General features: G+C 38.1%; 1 protein-coding gene across 2 annotated transcripts in view; it reads right to left on the bottom strand.

Moving 5' to 3' along the window:
• The window catches only part of PCLO (piccolo presynaptic cytomatrix protein), a 304,808-nt gene extending 286,837 nt beyond the window's left edge, over positions 1 to 17,971 (bottom strand). For both annotated transcript variants that reach the window (XM_072965118.1, XM_072965119.1), the window contains exons 1-2: positions 17,457 to 17,971; positions 10,285 to 11,740 (exon numbers count right to left, since the gene is read on the bottom strand). In XM_072965118.1, coding sequence (XP_072821219.1) covers positions 10,285 to 11,740; positions 17,457 to 17,710 — 1,710 coding nt within the window. In that variant the 5' untranslated portion in view covers positions 17,711 to 17,971. The remainder of the gene's footprint in view (positions 1 to 10,284; positions 11,741 to 17,456) is intronic.
• Positions 17,972 to 18,246: the final 275 nt, after the last annotated feature.

Raw genomic sequence — 18,246 nt, 5'->3', positions numbered from 1 at the left:
AAACAAGAGAAGAGGACCCCAAATCAATAAACTAAACTTACATGTATTATACTTTAACACTTCTGACTGCCTCTCATATGCTTCTCAAAAAATTCAAACTTCTACACCTCAAATGATTAACACACCTTGAGCTCCTACACAGTTTTGTAGCCTGCAATCCAATAACTCCAATCAGGCAATGTTTGTGCAATTATTTAAATAGCTTATTGACTGTCCTCTTATTATTTCATTTAAAAATTTAAAAATTACATTAGTGAAAAGAATCAAAAGGTCTCACAAACTTTATGAACACATTATGTATGCTGAAAGTTACATATCTATAATTCAATCAGATGCTAACTAGAATTAAAATCACTTGTATGTTAACTTGGAAAGAAATACTTCTAAAAATACATATATGAAATATTTAAAATATATTAAAGCTTATATAAAAATACAAATTTCACAAGGGATTTTAGCTTCTTTCAGCTCTCTGTGAATGAGAGCCCCTCATCATCTATAATTTATTCAAATTTTATATAGTTGTATGTACGTACATTTTCAAGAGCGTGTTTAAAGAAAACCTGACTTTAAAATTATCCTCAATTAGCTTTACATTACTTTCACAGAGCCTAGCCACATTTTTCATTACCATTTATTTCCTTCTATTTTTTAATCCTTCCTCTCTCAAGGTAAAAAAAAAAAAACACATAGATCTACATATTAAAACTTTTTCCAACAAATGCAATTATAGAATTTTTAGTTACATGTTCCCATGATGAAGCCTGTCAATGCCTTTTTAATTGCTTTACATAAGTAGAAATCCGATCCTAAGAGATATTTTATAAATTCCACTGAAAAGTCTGACTTTCCTGAACAAATGATAGAAATGTCATACTTCTAGCAATTGTTTTATAACTGATTTTAAAACCTTGTTTTTGATTAGAGAGAAAAAAAGACAAGAAAGGTGGTTTACTGTTTTATATTCGGGTGAGATCAGATCTCACTTGTATCATCTTTAGTATTTTCTATTTTTACAAACAAGATTCCATCTTCATTTGCTAAATTATTGACTCTTCTAAACTCTGATTTCTATTACTAACAGTGAGCAAAGTTATCAACTTCATCATCTGTGCTTTCAAAGTCTAACAGAGTGGCTGGCTCAGAGCAGGAGCTCACAGTTTTCTAAAGAACAAAAAAGAACTCAGTAATAATATAAGGCTCTGGTTTTAGCAAGAGTGGGTATGAAGGCATCAAATCAGTGCTCTTGGACTTCAAATTATTTACACTAACTTTCACAAATGAACTCCGGCCAAGAAGATTAATTTCTTTTTCACTTAAAAATATGTACAACTCTCTCTCATTCTCTCAAACACACATATACACTCTTCCTGTAAACTAGAGATGTAGGAAATGATCTATTTAAAAATAATGTGATCTATAAAACAAAAGATTCTAAATTTTGGGTCAGCAGATCTAGCTTCTTGTATGAGATACGCTACTAAGTAATTCTGTCGCCCTGCAAGTCACTTAAATTGTTAATCTCAGTTTCTCAGAGACAGACAGACAGAGTTAATAATGAAGGCACTATCCCTATTTGCTTATTGGAATTTTTTAGAAGATTAATAATGAATATTTATTTGTTTCAATTTCAAAGCACTTATACTTACATTAACATCTGTGATTTTTTACTTTATGGCAACTCTCATATCATAAATAAGGAAACTAAATAGGCAGAAAAATTAAAACGACCTGACCGCATCTCCGTAAGAGTAAACTAAGAAAAAGGCAAGAAGCATGGTTTATAGTGCAGTCGTTGCTTCCTGGTGAAAGGTAACTAGAACTGCTTTTAAGTGAATTCACAGGACTATCCGCAAGACTACACATGTGAAGGGCAGAGCTAGGACGCCTGCCCAGATCTTTTGATGCCTTACTGATGTTTTTGATATTGGCATTACCTTAAGGAAAATAATTATAAGCTTCTAATAGATTATTGACATCTTCCTCTTCAGTTAGTACTTTTGAAATGTTTGTAAGTAAGAGCCCTGTTTTATCTAAGCTAATAAAGACAGAACAGGGAGAGTGTTAACTATGTGTGATTTCCCACAGGATGTGAACAATGAATAAGTTACCCATCACTGTACTAATTTTTCTGATCCAATAAGTGATTTGGTTAGTTGCAGCTGTCTGCTTGCACAGCAAAACATCTGTTTTTATGAAGCTATTCAGATCATCACAGTAGTTGCAATAACATGTAGCAAGAGGCTTAGATGTCATAAAAGATGGATATGCAGAAAGACACCTGAAACAGCTAGCCATTTAAAAGCTGAAAGTTAAAACATTTTCGTTGTAATGACTAAACTTATGGGCAGCGCATGAGGAACACATATTTATTTCACCAAGGGAACGTCCAAGTCATGAGGAAAGTGCTGCGAAACGGACCTCTTACAAAAGAAAAGCTAAATAAATACGGCATTTATTTGTGAATATATTTAAGTAATATGGATTTTTAAATGATTATTTCTATTCCTCTAAATTCATGAGAAAATTATTTTAAATAAAGAAAAAAAATTTGTTATCATCAAGGTATTTTTGTTTTAAATCCTATGAAGGATAACATATAGATTGCTAGAGAAAAACAGCAAAAAAAGAAATAACATTCTTTATCGTCTAAAAAACCTAATGTTTAGAATCAACAGACTTTTTTCCTCTTTATTGGGTTTATATAAAAATGGTGCCAGTTAAAGTACACATTGCTGGGACAAGCAAAAAACAAATTTAAAAAGTGACCTAATTTGGCATCACAGGCATAAGGCGTTTCAAATCATCATCGTTATTTGGAACCAAAAATTCTTGGTATTTCACCAAGTAGAATGCCAAGGCTTAAGATGTGAAAATCAAGAACCCTAATTTATCTATTCCTTCACATCATAGAATTGTGTAACCAATCATTTGATGAGTGAGAATTTTTTAAGTTACTCAAGTATTAATTATAACCGTGAGATGAATTTACAAGGTTAAAACCATAGTAAGGAAAGGTAAAACATTAAAAAGTAGAAGCCTCTCTCTCGGCCACCAAGTATTACTCTCCAGAATCAATGTTAACTTCTGCTTTGACTTTTTTTCATGGTTGTCATTTTAACAGCAAATAATAAGTTTCGATTTATAAATTTAAGATATTATATATTTGCTCCTTTCATAAAAGCTACACTTCTTCAAAAGACAACCTTACATTATCACCTATCTTAGGAGGGTCTTAAGCAAAATCCAAGAAATTACATGTGATGCGTTAACCATGTATGTTAACACAGAGTTAAATAATGTGTAACTTTCTGAGTTTGATTAATGGGTATCTAATGTCATCTCCCATTCCACACGATTATGCAATCACATTTTGGAAAAAATGACTTAATGTCTTTCTAGTTTCCTTCATTTCTTGGGTATAGTCAGCTAGCTCATCTCATTCTTTTCATTTTCCATTTTAATAGAGGAACGCCTACTGATATATTTACACACACCTACATATACATTTACACACATCTACATGTGAGTATAGAGTGGCAATGACTTTTATTAACTCTTTCATGTGTGAAAAATTCTTAAGCTGCCTTCACACTCTCTCTTGGTCTTTCGCCTAGATGCAGAATTCGTATTTTCACCGTCTCTAGAAATTTAAAGAAATTGCTCCCTATCTGCTACTTTTTTGTATTGCTATTGAGTATTATAGCTGCCCGATTTCTCATCTTTTTGTAGATAAGACGTGTTTTTCTATGCAAAAGTCTTTCAAGTTTTCTCCTTATCCTTGGAAACCTGATTATCTCACCAGGGTGTATCTATCAGACATTTTATTATTCTTACTCGGCCACTGGTGGGTCTGGTTAATCTGACGACTTCCATCTTTCTTTGGCTCAGAGGAAAGTTCTAGAGCTGGTCTCCTTAGTCTTGGTTCTTTCTTTCTGGAGCCCCTATTAGACCTATATAATTTCCATGATTTTTAATATTTCTCTTAGAGCCCCAGAGCTCCCAGAGTCCCAAGGGAGCTCAGTTTCAGAAAGCCACTTCCTCAGAAACGTCTACAGGTCCATGGGAAAGAGTCTAAAATGAGCTCCCTACAGGGAAGATAATATGGTCATTCCCCAGCCTCCACATCATCACAGGAAGGAGTAAAGAGTGGAATCTCAGAATTCTACACATTCCTGGGTACATTCTCACCTTTTCCTTTCTTATCCCCCACCCTCTGAAACCACAACTTCAGTTATCACTGTGCACACAAATTAGACTTTAGTCACCACTAAGAATTCCAGATTCCTAAGTCATCCATCAACTCCCAGACTCTCTAATCCCCAGTGAAAGGGAGTGAGGGAACAAAGCACATCACCATCCCTCTCCTGGCCCACGCTGTAACCTTCACCTACACCTACTTCATTTTTCTCCCTAGCATTCAGCACCATCTGTCACACTATGTTTTTATTTGCCACTCTTACTAGAATGCACATTCCTTGAGAAAATAAATTTTGTCTATTTTGTTCACTCATATCTAGGACAGTCTAGAACAGTGCCTGAAATATAGGTATTCAGTTAAGTGAGTAACTTAACTTGCTACACAAGCTGGAAAAATTCTAGGTTTTTCTTTCCCAGAACATCAACTGGGCCCACTTTTACCCTCAATCTGCCCACTGAAATCTGAATGAAATTTGAATGACCCTCTTAAGTATTTCTCAGGAATAATACAAATTTTTACAAGTTCTTTGTATTTCCTGAGTAAACTCTTTCCTATGAGGTGAGGTGTTTTGTTTTTCACTAGTTCATCTATGTCCTTCATGTGGTGTTACTGCTAAAACGTCAAGCTAGTCTCTTCGAACCACTCATTTACAGTGAATGTCTCCATTATTTAGGATCAGTAACCAACAGAGGTTTTTCTGTATTTATGGATGGTTCTGCTTCCCCATTAGTGCTCTCCTTCGAATGAAAGGAGACGTCATGGCAGAGGGCCAGTGTCCAAAGTAAGGGCAGCTTGAGAAGGTAACAGATTTAGTGCCTCAGACTCCTTGCTGAGTACATTTTATTTGTGCATGTTCTCCCCTCTATCACTCTGTTGCAGGAGAGGAGCATTACCTCCTCTAATCTTCTTTGCAAGGCCCTGGCTTTCTCCTGAGGGCCTTTCCTCAGGCAGTTTATCTATTCATTTGGAAATTTCTTTGGCTTCTGCCTGAGGGGAAGAAAAATAAAGCCTCTCCCTACCCTACCTACTATCTTCCACTGGAGATGAGGCAAGAGGCCACTTGTCCTAGTGTTCCTCCTGCAGTCCTCTGCTGTATTACGTGGTGACTACCCACAACCCACTATAACTTTCTTATTTGTTGACGTCAAGCTTAGAGCTTCACAGAGGCTCCCTCCGGCAGCCACCTGACGGTGGTCTCCGCAGCCCTTTTCCCGTCACCTCCTTCCATTTACTTTCTATCTTCTAGGGATACTTCGACCTGCCAATTGATGTTACTGGTGGTCTTTCCCATTTTCTGGAACTTCCTATCACACTTTCTCTTTTCATGAGTACTTTTTATTTTATTATTGTTTTCATTTATTCATTTCTTATACTGAGGTACACAGAACTACAATACTTTCGATCTTTTTAACGTGGGACCTCTACAGAGGAGATGAACACATGTGTGCTCAGTCCATCTCTTTAAGAGGAACTGTGTTGCTATCTTTGTTTATAAGTCAGGGTGACAAAACACCTCTGTGCTAAAACAGCAAGTAACTAAGATGAGCAAAACCCCTCTTCTAAAAGTTCCTTCTGCTGCTCCACCATCACGAATGTCTGACTGGCTTTCCTTCCCCACAGGTCCCAGCCTCCTGACACTCGGCATAGCTCTACTACTTTCTTAACAGATTTCCCACCGTAAGTTTCTTACTAGAAGCAGAAGCCCGCTCCATCTTAAGAGGTGGCCAGTTAAGTCACTGTGCCAACCTGGAAAATTTCTGTCAATTTTTGTTTTGTTTTGTTTTTTTGTTTTTTAATAAGTGGAGAGAGTTTATATGGAAGTCTACGCATTTGTTTTTTGGGGTTTCTTAGCTCATGAGAGATGGCCATGTTCTTGTTAAATAAAATATCTAGTTTCAGCCAGGAGACTGACTACTATATGGACCGTGATCAAAAATAATTTGACTTAAAAAAAAAACACCTAAATCCACTTTCATCACTAACATGTAGTTCACTATCAACATTCGAAAAAATGACAAGTGATTTCATATATTACAAAATTTCATAAGAGCCAGGAGAATTCTCAGACATTACAAAGAAGTCTTTAAATCTCTCCCTAAATCTAACTTGCCCCAAGCTACACATCAAAATAGATAAAGAAAATCAACAAAAACAAGAAACACTTCTGTTACTAATTATAAAGCAAATGCTCAGTGTCTGTGGCAGGAAACAAACCCAAAGAGTGAACCTGTATTGCTGTGAATAATTCCATTAATGGACTAGCAAGAAGAGACAAAGCTATCAGCTCTTCTTGGCATCAAAAGTCTAGGCTTGGAGCCAGCACACATCTTGAAAGCCACCAGAGAAGACAGGTAATTTAAATGCCATCCTCTTCACACAGATATTTGGGTCATCTAAGGTATGTGTGTGTTGGTGTGTATGTGTATGGATGTGTGTATGTGTGTCAGGTGGGCAGGGGGGAAGCAGAGCTGGCATATTTACTTAGGGAAGTAAAAGCCCCCTTCCCTAAAGCTTGTGTCTGAGCGTCGATACCTCTCCAGTCCTTCCTCCTCAGACCTGGTAGTCATTTAAAAGCCAGGATGTGCATAAGCAAATATAGTCATAATTCTGTGTTTGCAACAAAAAGTATCAGAAATTCTCCTGGTGTTTTCAAGGAGTGATACAAGAGACCAAGATTTTATTTTACCCAATAGATTATAAAAGTAATAACACAGAGAATTACTTTACAAATGCAAACTTGAAAGTAATAAATTCATGTAAATTAAAGCACTACACAGTGTCCAGCCTCAGTCTCCATCCTGTGTGGAGGAACCATTTGCTCAATCAGAGTATCTGAGGACAACGTGATTCATAGTGCTACATCCTCTTCGGAAGATGCAGAGAAGCTTACTTTCTCACAGATACGCCTAACAGTCCAGAAGTGGTGATCATCCCCAAAATTTCACCTTTATTATCTCTTGAAACAAAGCTCTCAGCCTCTATCCAGAGCTCTAACTTTTCAACTCTGACCTCCTGATAATTCAAGAGTTTCAGTAACCGGCCACTTGGTGGACACAATTAGGGAAGATGTCTTTCTAGAGTGCAGAATAAAAATTAGGATTATATACTAATTTATGGGGCAAAGGGGCAAAAATGAAACTGAAAATGAAATGTTGCTATTAATACTGTACATCAAGCGACTTTTGACTGTTACCTCAGAACCCAACAATTTATGCGGCTGTATCTATGCAGAAAACAATCTGAGAGTAATTTAAAAGTCAACTCTGTTTAAAATATTTAGATTATTCACGGTGCATTATATTCCAACTTCAGAAGCACTTCATATATTGAAAAATACCTCTCATACAAATGTTCAGTTAATCCTCCTAACAACCCAATGTGTTTGGCAGAAAGCATGTTATCACCTCCATTATTCAAAAGGCATCATCATTATGGAAGATGTCAATGACTTGCCCAAGCTTATCTCATCAATAATGGGGATGCTTTCTTTTTTTCAGCCAGTGAGGCCCTCTACTTGCTCCCATATTCCCAACTCCTGTCATGTGTGTCCAAGTTCTTAACTATTCTTCACATTTCCAGCTCAAATACTTCTGTTTCCATGAAGATAATCTGTGATATCCCCACAGACAATGTTTATTTCCCTAATTTTCCGGTTGATGGAAGACTCCACATCTAACAAATACCTGATTCTATCAAAATACTTGCTGGTATTTCACAACTAGGCATCTGACACACATTCGTAAAATGAATGCAGGATTGAACGCATGACTACATTAATCAAGGTAAGTTTCTTAAAGCAGAATGCTCACTGCAACCAACTCATGTGGAAGGCCAAAATCTGACTTCACCTTCTTTACAATCTCATTGCCCATTTCTTTCCCAACACTTCAGCCAACCTAGATTCATCCCTGATTCCCTGAACACACCCTGCATTATTCTGGCTCTACGTCTTAGATCAAATCATTACTGCCTTTCATGTCCTTCGTCAGCTGAAATAATGTCCATCCTTACATAACTAGCACAGATGCCACCTTCTCCATGAAGCTTTCCTTAACCTCACCCACTGGAAATGGCACTTCCCACTCTGAAGTTCACAATTTTTGCTCATCTCTCTCACAGCTTTTATCCTCTGACCACGTATTATATTTCCTTATGCATGTATTTTCTAACTTAGTACATTCTGATCATGGTAAGACTAGCATTATATTTTACTTTATATCCTACCAAACATGTAGTAAAATTCCATCTATATTGTAGGTACTCAAATAATAAAAGCAGATTGAACATGCAACTACATATTTCTGCCTTGTAAGTTGCCACAAAAAAAAAATGACATTTTATAAGTTGATCATCTACTGTGTGAAGTCATTATTACTGCAAATTCCTATCAAGATGGTATACTATGGGCAGAAACATATCTTTATCAAAATTTAAAATATATAAATAAGCTAATATATAAATATATTATAAACTAAATTCCAAAATATATGTATAAGTTCCAAATAAACTATTTATAATCTGATTTCCTCCATAACTTAAATGTTCTTATTAACAGCCATTGTATCATTAAAGTATGGCTTATTTTAAAAGTACTTAATGTGACTTCTGGTTAAAAGAGTAAAAGATACTTCAGAAAAAAAAAAAAAACAGAGGTTGACACATTTTAAATGCACATCATTTTTATCTTTCATCACAGTAAGGATCCAAACTAACGTAACAGCTACCAATAATCATCACCGTTGCTTTTATCAGAACCCAGATTTCATTTACAACAAGGGTACACGAGTCTCCTCCCGCAGGGATATTTAAGTCACATAATCCTTCACTGCCTGCTGCCTTCATTCCTTCCTGGGCTGTTCGCAGACATAACGCACACACAGCCCACTAATGGCTGTTCTCCAGATGGACTAAATGGGTTCAGTGTCTTCTCATCGGGTAGGGGTACTGCATCTCTTTCAAAAGTACACTCTGTTGGATACTAAGCCTTTTTATTTTCATTTTATTCATATAATTAACCCATCTTCACTGTATTATTTCTTAAATCCAAAGAATGAGTTTTTCTGCTGTTAAGTATCTCTTGTCCCTTCTCCCTTGAATGTGCCCAAATATCCACCTATTAAAATGCTTTTTTTATTCAGGACCTTTAAGTGCTGAGTTGACATTAACTGACTTGCTGAGAATCACTTCTTTATCCTGAATAGAATCAACTACCTTGAGCTGATTTGTGTCACTACTGGTCCCTTCGCAACTTGATATGTCAGGAAGGCTTAAGCAAAGACTTGGAGATACAAACTGTGATCATTCCTAGAAGACACCCATCAATGTTGAACCTGCTCTCCTGGCATCTTCAGTTTATCAATTGACTTATACTGTTATTAACCACTCAATTAATGAGGGAAGCATGCTCTCATAAGCTATAGCAAAGACACTGGTAGGAAACGGGCATGTGCAGTTTCAAAAAATGTGCTCAATTTTAAATTATAATTGTATTTAGAATTTGAAAACACTCCATTTTTTTTCCCAGCCCAAATATGATCCCATTTAAGAATTTTTTTGTTTGTTTTTTTGGTTTTAGGGGGTGGTAATTAGGTATATTTACTTTTTTGATGGAGGTACTGGGGATTGAACCCAGGACCTTGTGCATGCTAGGCATGCACTCTGTCACTGAGCTCTACCCTCCCCCCATTTAAGAATATTTTATCAACAGTTATCATGACAGGTAGGAGAATGAATTTAAAAGTTACTATAATATCACGGTATTCTAAATAACAGTGTGGATCTCACACACAGAATGCAATGAGTAAATAAATACTCGACATCTTTCAATCAATCCAATTTCCTTTACATGTCAAATTTATCAGAAATTGTGGTGATACTTTGGAGAATGATTACTGGAGAAAATGCTGAAACATTCCAAAGTACATTTGGCAGAGAAGAAAAAGAGGAAAGTAGGAAGGAGGGAAAGAAGAAAAGAAGCAGAGGTAAACAGTGTCATCCAACCACATCAGAAATAAACTAAGCATCATTTGCAAAAGATGATGATACGCTCTCAGAGTATGAATACAATGAATAAATGTACTTACCTCAGTTAAATGAGGATTGGGATTAAAACCACAGAGGCTACAAACAGTGGTCTGACATGCAGTGCATGTGTTAAAATTGGCCTTTTCTGGAACATGCAACAGAAGTTCAGTGGTATTGCAAAGAGGACAGATGGTTTTTGGGAGGCCTTGTACTGGAGTCTGTGCTGCAGATGGAAAAGTTGGTGGCTGCAGAGGTTTCCCAGCTCCCGTTTGGCTTACTGGTTTTGTAGGTTGCTGAGCTGAAGGCTTTGCTGGGCCCGGCTGTTGAGGAGGGGGCTTTGTTGGGCCTGGCTGCTGAGCCAGAGTCTTTCCTGGCCCAACCTGCTGGGCTGGAGTCTTTGCAGGCCCCGCTGGCTGAGCTGGAGACTGCGGCCCAGGCTGGTGAGCTGGGGGTTTGGGTGGCCCCGGCTGCTGGGCTGGGGGTTTGGGTGGTCCCGGCTGCTGGGCTGGGGGTTTGGGTGGCCCCGGATGCTGGGCTGGGGGTTTGGGTGGTCCCGGCTGCTGGGCTGGGGGTTTGGGTGGTCCCGGCTGCTGGGCTGGGGGTTTCGGTGGCCCTGGCTGCTGGGCTGGGGGCTTGGCTGGCCCTGGCTGCTGAGCAGGAGTCTTTGGCCCAGGCTGAGCTGCAGGCTTCGTGGTCCCTGGTGGTGGGGCTGGGGACTTGGCTGTCCCTGGCTGTTGAACCAGGGCCTTCGCTGGTCCTGGCTGCTGAGCCGAGGGCTTTGCAGGCCCAGGCTGTGGTGTGGAAAGCTTTTCTGGTCCAGGCTGCTGGGCTGGAGGTTTTCCAGGACTCACTTGCTGAATAGGTGGCTTGGATGGGCTCTGCAGTGAGGGTTTAACCGATTCTCCCCTTACTGTGTCTGTCTGTCTAGTCGGAGGCTTGGCTGCATCTCTCTGAAGTGGCAATTTTGCCGGGTCTGTCTGAGGAGCATGAGTTGGCTTTCCTGTTTCTTGAGGTTGCGATTTAATTTGTTCCGGCTGCTGAGAAGATACAGATTTGGGAGAGCCATCCTGCTGAAGCGGGGCCCTCACAGGTCCTGGCTGCTTAGGAACTGACTTGGGTGACTGCTGCTGTGACGGAGGCTTTGTGATTCCTTCAGGTTTTCCTTGTTCCTTCTGAGCTATTTTTTGTTTCTTGGTGGCTTCCTCCTGGGAGGCATCAGAGTCTGATATCAAATCAAAAGGATTGAATTTATTTACAACAGAGGAGACAGCACTTAAAGGGTTAACCTCTGAGAGGAAGCCAGGCATCATACTAGACTTGTGCTCTTCCTTAAAGTCAGTTCTGGATTTTGATTCTTTCAAGCTAATAGTGGAAGGACTCCTTCCAGGCAATTTCTGCTCTGACCTCAAAGTGTCTGTAGTTCTACTTTTACTGAGGCCAGGCTGAACTGGACGCCCAGGGTCCGGCGGTTTTCCTGGTTGCTTTGGAGAATGACTACTGTCCAACTCTTGTTTCCTAGAAGAATGAAACAAAAAGAAGTGAAAATAATGAAAATTATCACAACTCGAAATAATATTGAAAAGCTCTTATTTTCTACTATCCTTAAAATTATGAATGTATAACTATAATCAGAATCTGTTTTTATAGCATCCTGTAAGTGATCATAAAATTTTCACTATCTTGGTTACTTTCTTTACATGGGTACAGGTTTTCAACAGGGAAGTGAAGAAAAGAAGAAAACACAATACTATGGGTGACGAAAACTTAAGCTATCTAATTAGAAAGTATCCGTAATAAAAATAATTTACACTTACACTTAATAGAGTCTGGTCATACTCAAAGCCTACTTAAATATATTAACAAATCACGCAATGCCACGTTCCAGTACATTCATGCTCACAGGATGTATCAAAGTTACAGGCAAAGAATGTTAGTCTCCAAAATCCTAGCATACTAAGAAGTGAGAGTATTAATTTTAAAATGAGTTTGCTGCAACTGTATTTTGTTCTGTTTTTTATTTAAAACTAGAATTTACATTAGCTACATAAGGCACGCAACATGACATCAGGGGGCCTAGTAAAGGTTATAGGACGCCTTTCCTGGGACTCTGATAAAATTGATAATCTATTCAATTTTACCCTATTCTGTCAGAAAAGGTAATATCCATCAAATATTATCCTTTATTAAACTTTATAGAATAAAGATTCCTCCTTTAATTAATTAGAAATTTTGAGAAACAATTTCATTTTTCTTGTTCAAGAATAGTGTTATATTATTCAATTGTTTTTCCAACAGCATTCTTAATCTGAGACCTCTCAGTGTAACAAGATGATTAAAGCATCTTCAGACATAGTCTGGTATACAAATAGCAACAAGATGGTTGTGACCTCACTTCTGAAAAGTGTTGTTACTTTTCTAAGATGAAGAAAATACATAATGATCTCTTAATGCTTTCTATGACATTTACTATTACCACTGTTAGATTAGTAATATTTATTATTGATATTGACTTAAAATATAACAAATAATCTGCAAGATTTCTTTTAACTCATAGACAAATATGCAAGACAGATTTTTAAAAAGTTTTGGAAACATGATCAATTTTAAATGACAATGGTTTAAATAATTAAAATACTTGTTTCCTATATATACTTTTGGCCAAATATCAAACACATTAATCTTTAAATAAGCTATCCTTTACTGTTAAAGTTGCAACTAATAAGAGCATGTTGCATTAGAACAACACAATAAATCAAATTATAAGTATTTTTTATATGTAACTTTTGAATTTTGGAAAAGATTTGAAGATTCATTTCTTTTTAATTAAAAGAAAAAAGAGCAACAGAGTTATTTGGTAGCATTTGAAAAATGAAATGATGATAACAGGTTTTAATTTGTTTTATCAAAATTTACCTGCTAATAGACTGGACTTTTTCATTTTAGGTCATCTGATACTTAATATGAATTAAGTTTGTGAACTTCCTCTAATGACATAGAAATCTCAGTATAGATCAAGATGTAAGGTGTAAGGTGTAGTAGAAAGAAACAAGGAAGTGTTACTTCTAAACAACAAATGGTCAGAAAGAAAATAATCTATAAATGGCATCGTACGCAGAAATTGATTTTCTAATAAAAGCTGAATAAGGAGAATTCTTAGGCAATTTCCTATGGGAAAAAGTTACCACACTTTAGATATTACCATGTCTCTGAAGCCTGTACTTAAATATGGAACTAAAATTATTACCCTAATTGATTCTGCCAACTGTTTAAAACACACTGCTACATATTTCCATTTGGGGGTCTCTACATGCTCCCTTCCATATGAAGGCAGAAGAGCCATAGTGAACAACCTAAAAGAGATGATTTTCAAAAGGTTCCACTGTTTAAATCTTTACATCACTCTAGAAATGTTCTATATTCAACTAATAAAGTTTACCACTCCCGTGAAGGGGAGGCCTAAAGGAATGCTTAGGGACTATGTAAAAGTGACTATCCTATAAGTAATCACTTAGGTATTTTATTGAAGAAATCTATATTTAAACAGAGTACCAAAAAAAAATGTATCCTCAACTAAGTTGTACTCTCTCAAAAACAGTATTAAACTTGTGATACTATTTCACTTAATCCAACATATGTATAAAACAAAAAACAAACTTTGGGAATACCAAGTATTTGTGGTAACAGTAAACACCAAATGTTAAAGCAATCTACTTGCATCAGAAATTGTAACTGCATGTACTTCTTATACATATTAAGTTGCATCATACTATGGAATCCCCCTGTAGGAAAATACCTGTACATCTATAAAGACTACTCTAAAACTTAAACTTACTTTTAGTTGTTATAATTATGAAAATAAATGTAAAATATGGAGATCTGGGAGTGAGGAGTAGAAAACCAATGATTAAGAGAAGATGAAGTCTCAATACCGAACAAAAATAGAAAGGTATCTTAGCTAACTATGGTCTTTTGGTGAATATTTCTTTGGTACGACAATTGTTCTGTTAAAAAGAAAAATGACTAAAATGCAATCTGTGTCTTGTGTACTGGACTGTGAACTCCTAGAGAGAAAATTGTTTCACTCCTCTTTGCATCTCTAGAACCAAACCTGGTACCTAGTAGATGAGTATTACTGTTTGATGAATGAATGAATGAATGAATAACGAGTAAAAAAAAAATGAATGAACGTTTCAGGTTCTTGTTTCACTCTAGATGAATGTTTTCTGAATTATTTTTACTTTAACTTCTTCTACAAGTCCTCTGAGGTATAAATGGAAACACTTCACACTCATTTTAGAACCTGGACTTGGCTTGCTGCTCTAGGAAGAAAAACAGTTGTGGAGGTGTCTACCCATAGAGGAGGCCTAAATGAATGCTAAAGAAAATTACTGATTCAGTCAGAATTCTTACAAAAGACTCGTCTCCTAAGCAGAAGTGTTTTTCAGTAAAGCTCTTCTCACGTAACACATCTGTAGTTTAAATAGAATGAGAAGAACAAGCAATAAAATGGCATTTCCTGGGTCTACAATGAATCAAAAAATCCAGGAGCATTTCATTTGTAAGCTGTAACCACTCATGTTTTATAAAACCTCCCTTTTCATTTTACTGTTGTCATCCCGATACTAGAATTTTCTTTCACAGGTTAACAGAAAAAAGAAAATGCTTCAGCTACCAATGAGAAAAACATGCACTCAAGTCTAAGAATATAAAAGCAGCTGGAATACTAAAATATTTTTAATGTAACACAGCAAGCAATGACACTTAACTTGATGTGTTGAGTCACAAAATTTTATAATATTAATGAAATATAAGCAACTTTAGGAATATCTACTCATTTCCATATTTAGAGGACACTACAGCTTAAAGAGGCTAAGAGATTAATTCTAGGTCCTAAGACTAGTCAGTCACAGAAATCTGGTGTCCTAACTCCTGGCAGAAGGGCATGGGCAGGATTTCCACTATACTGCATTGATTTCTTCATATGTAAGAAAATACAGATATATCAAAATTACTCAAAACAATGAATAATTCAACATACAACTTGTCTGCAGTCATCACTGCCACTGCCATCCACTGCTGATATTAATATTACCACTCTATTTTTAAGGCTCTTTTAAATTAAAACCCAAACAAAAATGTCCCTGTCAATGTTTAATTGATTCCAACAATGGCCCTAAAAGATAGGGAAGGTGAGTATTACTGGCCATACTTAGAGGCAAGGAAACTTAGGCACCTGTGGCTGAGAAGCATCTATAATTTGCCATGAGTCAGTTAAAATTAACAAGGTGAAGTCTCTGGGCTTTCAAATTTTATTTCTCTTAAAAAAAAATAAATCAAACCCCATCGTGTCTAATTTACACCACTAACCTCTTAAAACTTGAAATGATTTGGATATACTTTCTTATACATAATGTTTTGAAAAATCTAAATGATAAATCAAGTGTTTATTTGGTTATTGCATATGGGGATAACTTTCTAAAAATTACGTACCTTTTATAGAAATCTTTCAGTAAAATATAAGCAGACACAAAATCTCTTATCTGATACAAATACTGCATAAAACACCATAATTTCATAGGCTGAAACAGTATTTTTCAGCTACCCTATGAACAGAAGTAAGGAGTTTAGAAATCAAACCTTACTTTTTTTTGGTATTGGTAGCCAGCATGCTAAACCTGTTGCTTGTGCCTCTTAGAAAAAATTGTAGAAGAGCTGCCACGTATTTCTAAAAGGTTAATACAAGTACTCTACCTCATTATTATCCTATAAAAATCTAGTATTTGAGCATTCAAAATTTTTTTCCAAGTCAGCTTTAATCAGTAGAGAAAAACAGTACATATCATAAGCTGTACTCTTAAGGGAATGGATAAGAAAGGCTTTATACCAAAGGGATAGCCCAATATGTTACTAGTTTAAAACCCTGGAAAAACATATTAAATATAAAAAAAGCCAGGTTTCACTAGTGTTGGTTTCACTTCAAGAAAATAGTATTTTTACTTAACAAATTTTACGCATTCTAAGATTTTATGTGAAAAATATTGTCACTATCCATAAAACATTTTACACTTCTATATTAAACGTATTAGTTACTTGGCAAAATTATATGAATATACTTCTATTATCGTTTCTAAATTGAAGTGTTTTTCTTTTATGAAGTAGAAAGTAAGAGTCTACACCTATAACCAAATCTTTCAGATTTCCAGTATTTCTGATGAAAACTGTAGGTTTTCCTTCAGTTATCATTAAGCAGGAATGGTTTCAGAACAACGGACAGAGAACTGTTTTGTAGGGGAGGGTGCAAAGTTAAAGGGTTTGTTTACAATAATAAAGGCAGGGCAGGCAAGATGATTATACCCTCTTAGTAGTCTAATTAGAAAAGAACTAATTTATTAGGATAGAGGAAAATGGAAGGCTAGAGAGGGAAATGAATACGTTAAAACCACAGATTAGCGCTATGCCTGTGGAAGTTGCTATTTGCTTTGTCTTTAAAAGTAGGTATTGGAAACTAATTTTAAGATAACACAAATTCATATGTTCTTCCGTAACTGGAAGACACTTTTCCTTATAAAAGAGCAGTGGTTTAAAAAATAGCATATGCTAATTCATAAATACACGTACAGCACCTGCACTGCTGTGACCAAACCATCTGTTTAATGCCACAACATATTCCAGGGTTCCTCACTGAATATTAAAGGTGTATTCATGCTATACCTTCTACCTAAACAGCTCCTGCTCTTCTCTGGGGATGGGGTGTGAAGGAAAGACAAATCACCTCCAGGGAAATTAAAGATATTGTTACAGAAATACTTAGATGTCATCCGCAGAGGAAAAAAACACCCCGAAATGACTGAGGAGGTTTAAACGGAGACAGGTAAACACCCGCCTCTATCCATTTCCTAACACGTCCGTTTTGTATTAATGGAAGACTTCCAGATTAGTAAAACACTGGAGGGCGTCTCTCCACGCCACCCTAGAGGGAAAAGGTTCCAAAAGGCCAAAATTCACCACCTATTATCACAGTTTCAAAAATGCAACCCTTGACTATCCCACCAGAAACTCTCTAATGCATCATTTTTATTCTGCCCAACAGAAGGCTTATGATCTCTTAATCGCCAGCCCATTAAGGAGAATAAAATGAACGAAGGCGACATATATGTACCGCCGTGCTGGCACATATGTGCACGGAAAGCTGTACAAATATGCCCGGACATATATAACATGCTGTGCGTGCCTGTGTATGGAAGGCGGCTCCGCAGCGGCCGGGGGGACGCTTCCCTTGGGCAGCCCCTGCGCCCTTGACATGACAGCGGCGATCTGTCTCCTCTCCTCCTCGCTCAGCTGGCTCAGGTCCGCCTCCATGCCGGCCGGGATCGCGGTGTGCAAGGGGCTCCCCGCCCCGCCGGCCCCTCCTCCGGCCGCCGCCGCCGCCGCCGCCGCCAGCCCTTCGGGGAGCCCTTCCCCTTCCAAGCTCGCCTCGTTGCCCATGGCTCGGGGGAACCCCGGGCCGCGGCTCTCCCTCCTCGTGCTGCGCCCCCGCCAGGAAGCCCACGGCCTGAGGCGCTCCCGGAGCCGGGGTCCGCCGCGGGGCGTGCGGGCGGCGGAGTCCCTGGCCTCGGGACCCGGCACGGCTTCCCGGAGCGCCGGGCGGGGATTAGTCCCGCTTGCAGGTGATGCCAGAGCCCGCTGCCTCCTCCATGTTGGACAACGCCAGGCAACCTTTCCAGAAGACAACTCCCGACGCCGCCTCACGCCACGAGCCGCGGAGAAGCAGGTCTGAGCGCTGCCAGCCGGGCGCCGTCCGCCCCTCCCTCCGCGCCCCGCCTCCTCGCCCGCGCCCTCGCAGTGCGCATGCCCCTCTCGGAACAGGTGATGCCCATGCCCATGCCCGAGCCCGCGCCCAGCCCGCGATGCGTCGCTCTGTATCCTTCCTCACGCTCAGCACCGATTTAAAGGAGCCCAGAGAGCGCTGCTGAAAACCCGCACAAATCAGCTGAAGTTTCTTTCAGGCATATTTTAGGATG

Source organism: Vicugna pacos, chromosome 7 (assembly GCF_048564905.1).
Source record: "Vicugna pacos chromosome 7, VicPac4, whole genome shotgun sequence".
NCBI classification, from domain to species: domain Eukaryota; kingdom Metazoa; phylum Chordata; class Mammalia; order Artiodactyla; family Camelidae; genus Vicugna; species Vicugna pacos.
The sequence above is the reverse complement of the archived record's forward strand: the minus strand, read 5'-3'. Positions and strand labels throughout refer to the sequence as shown.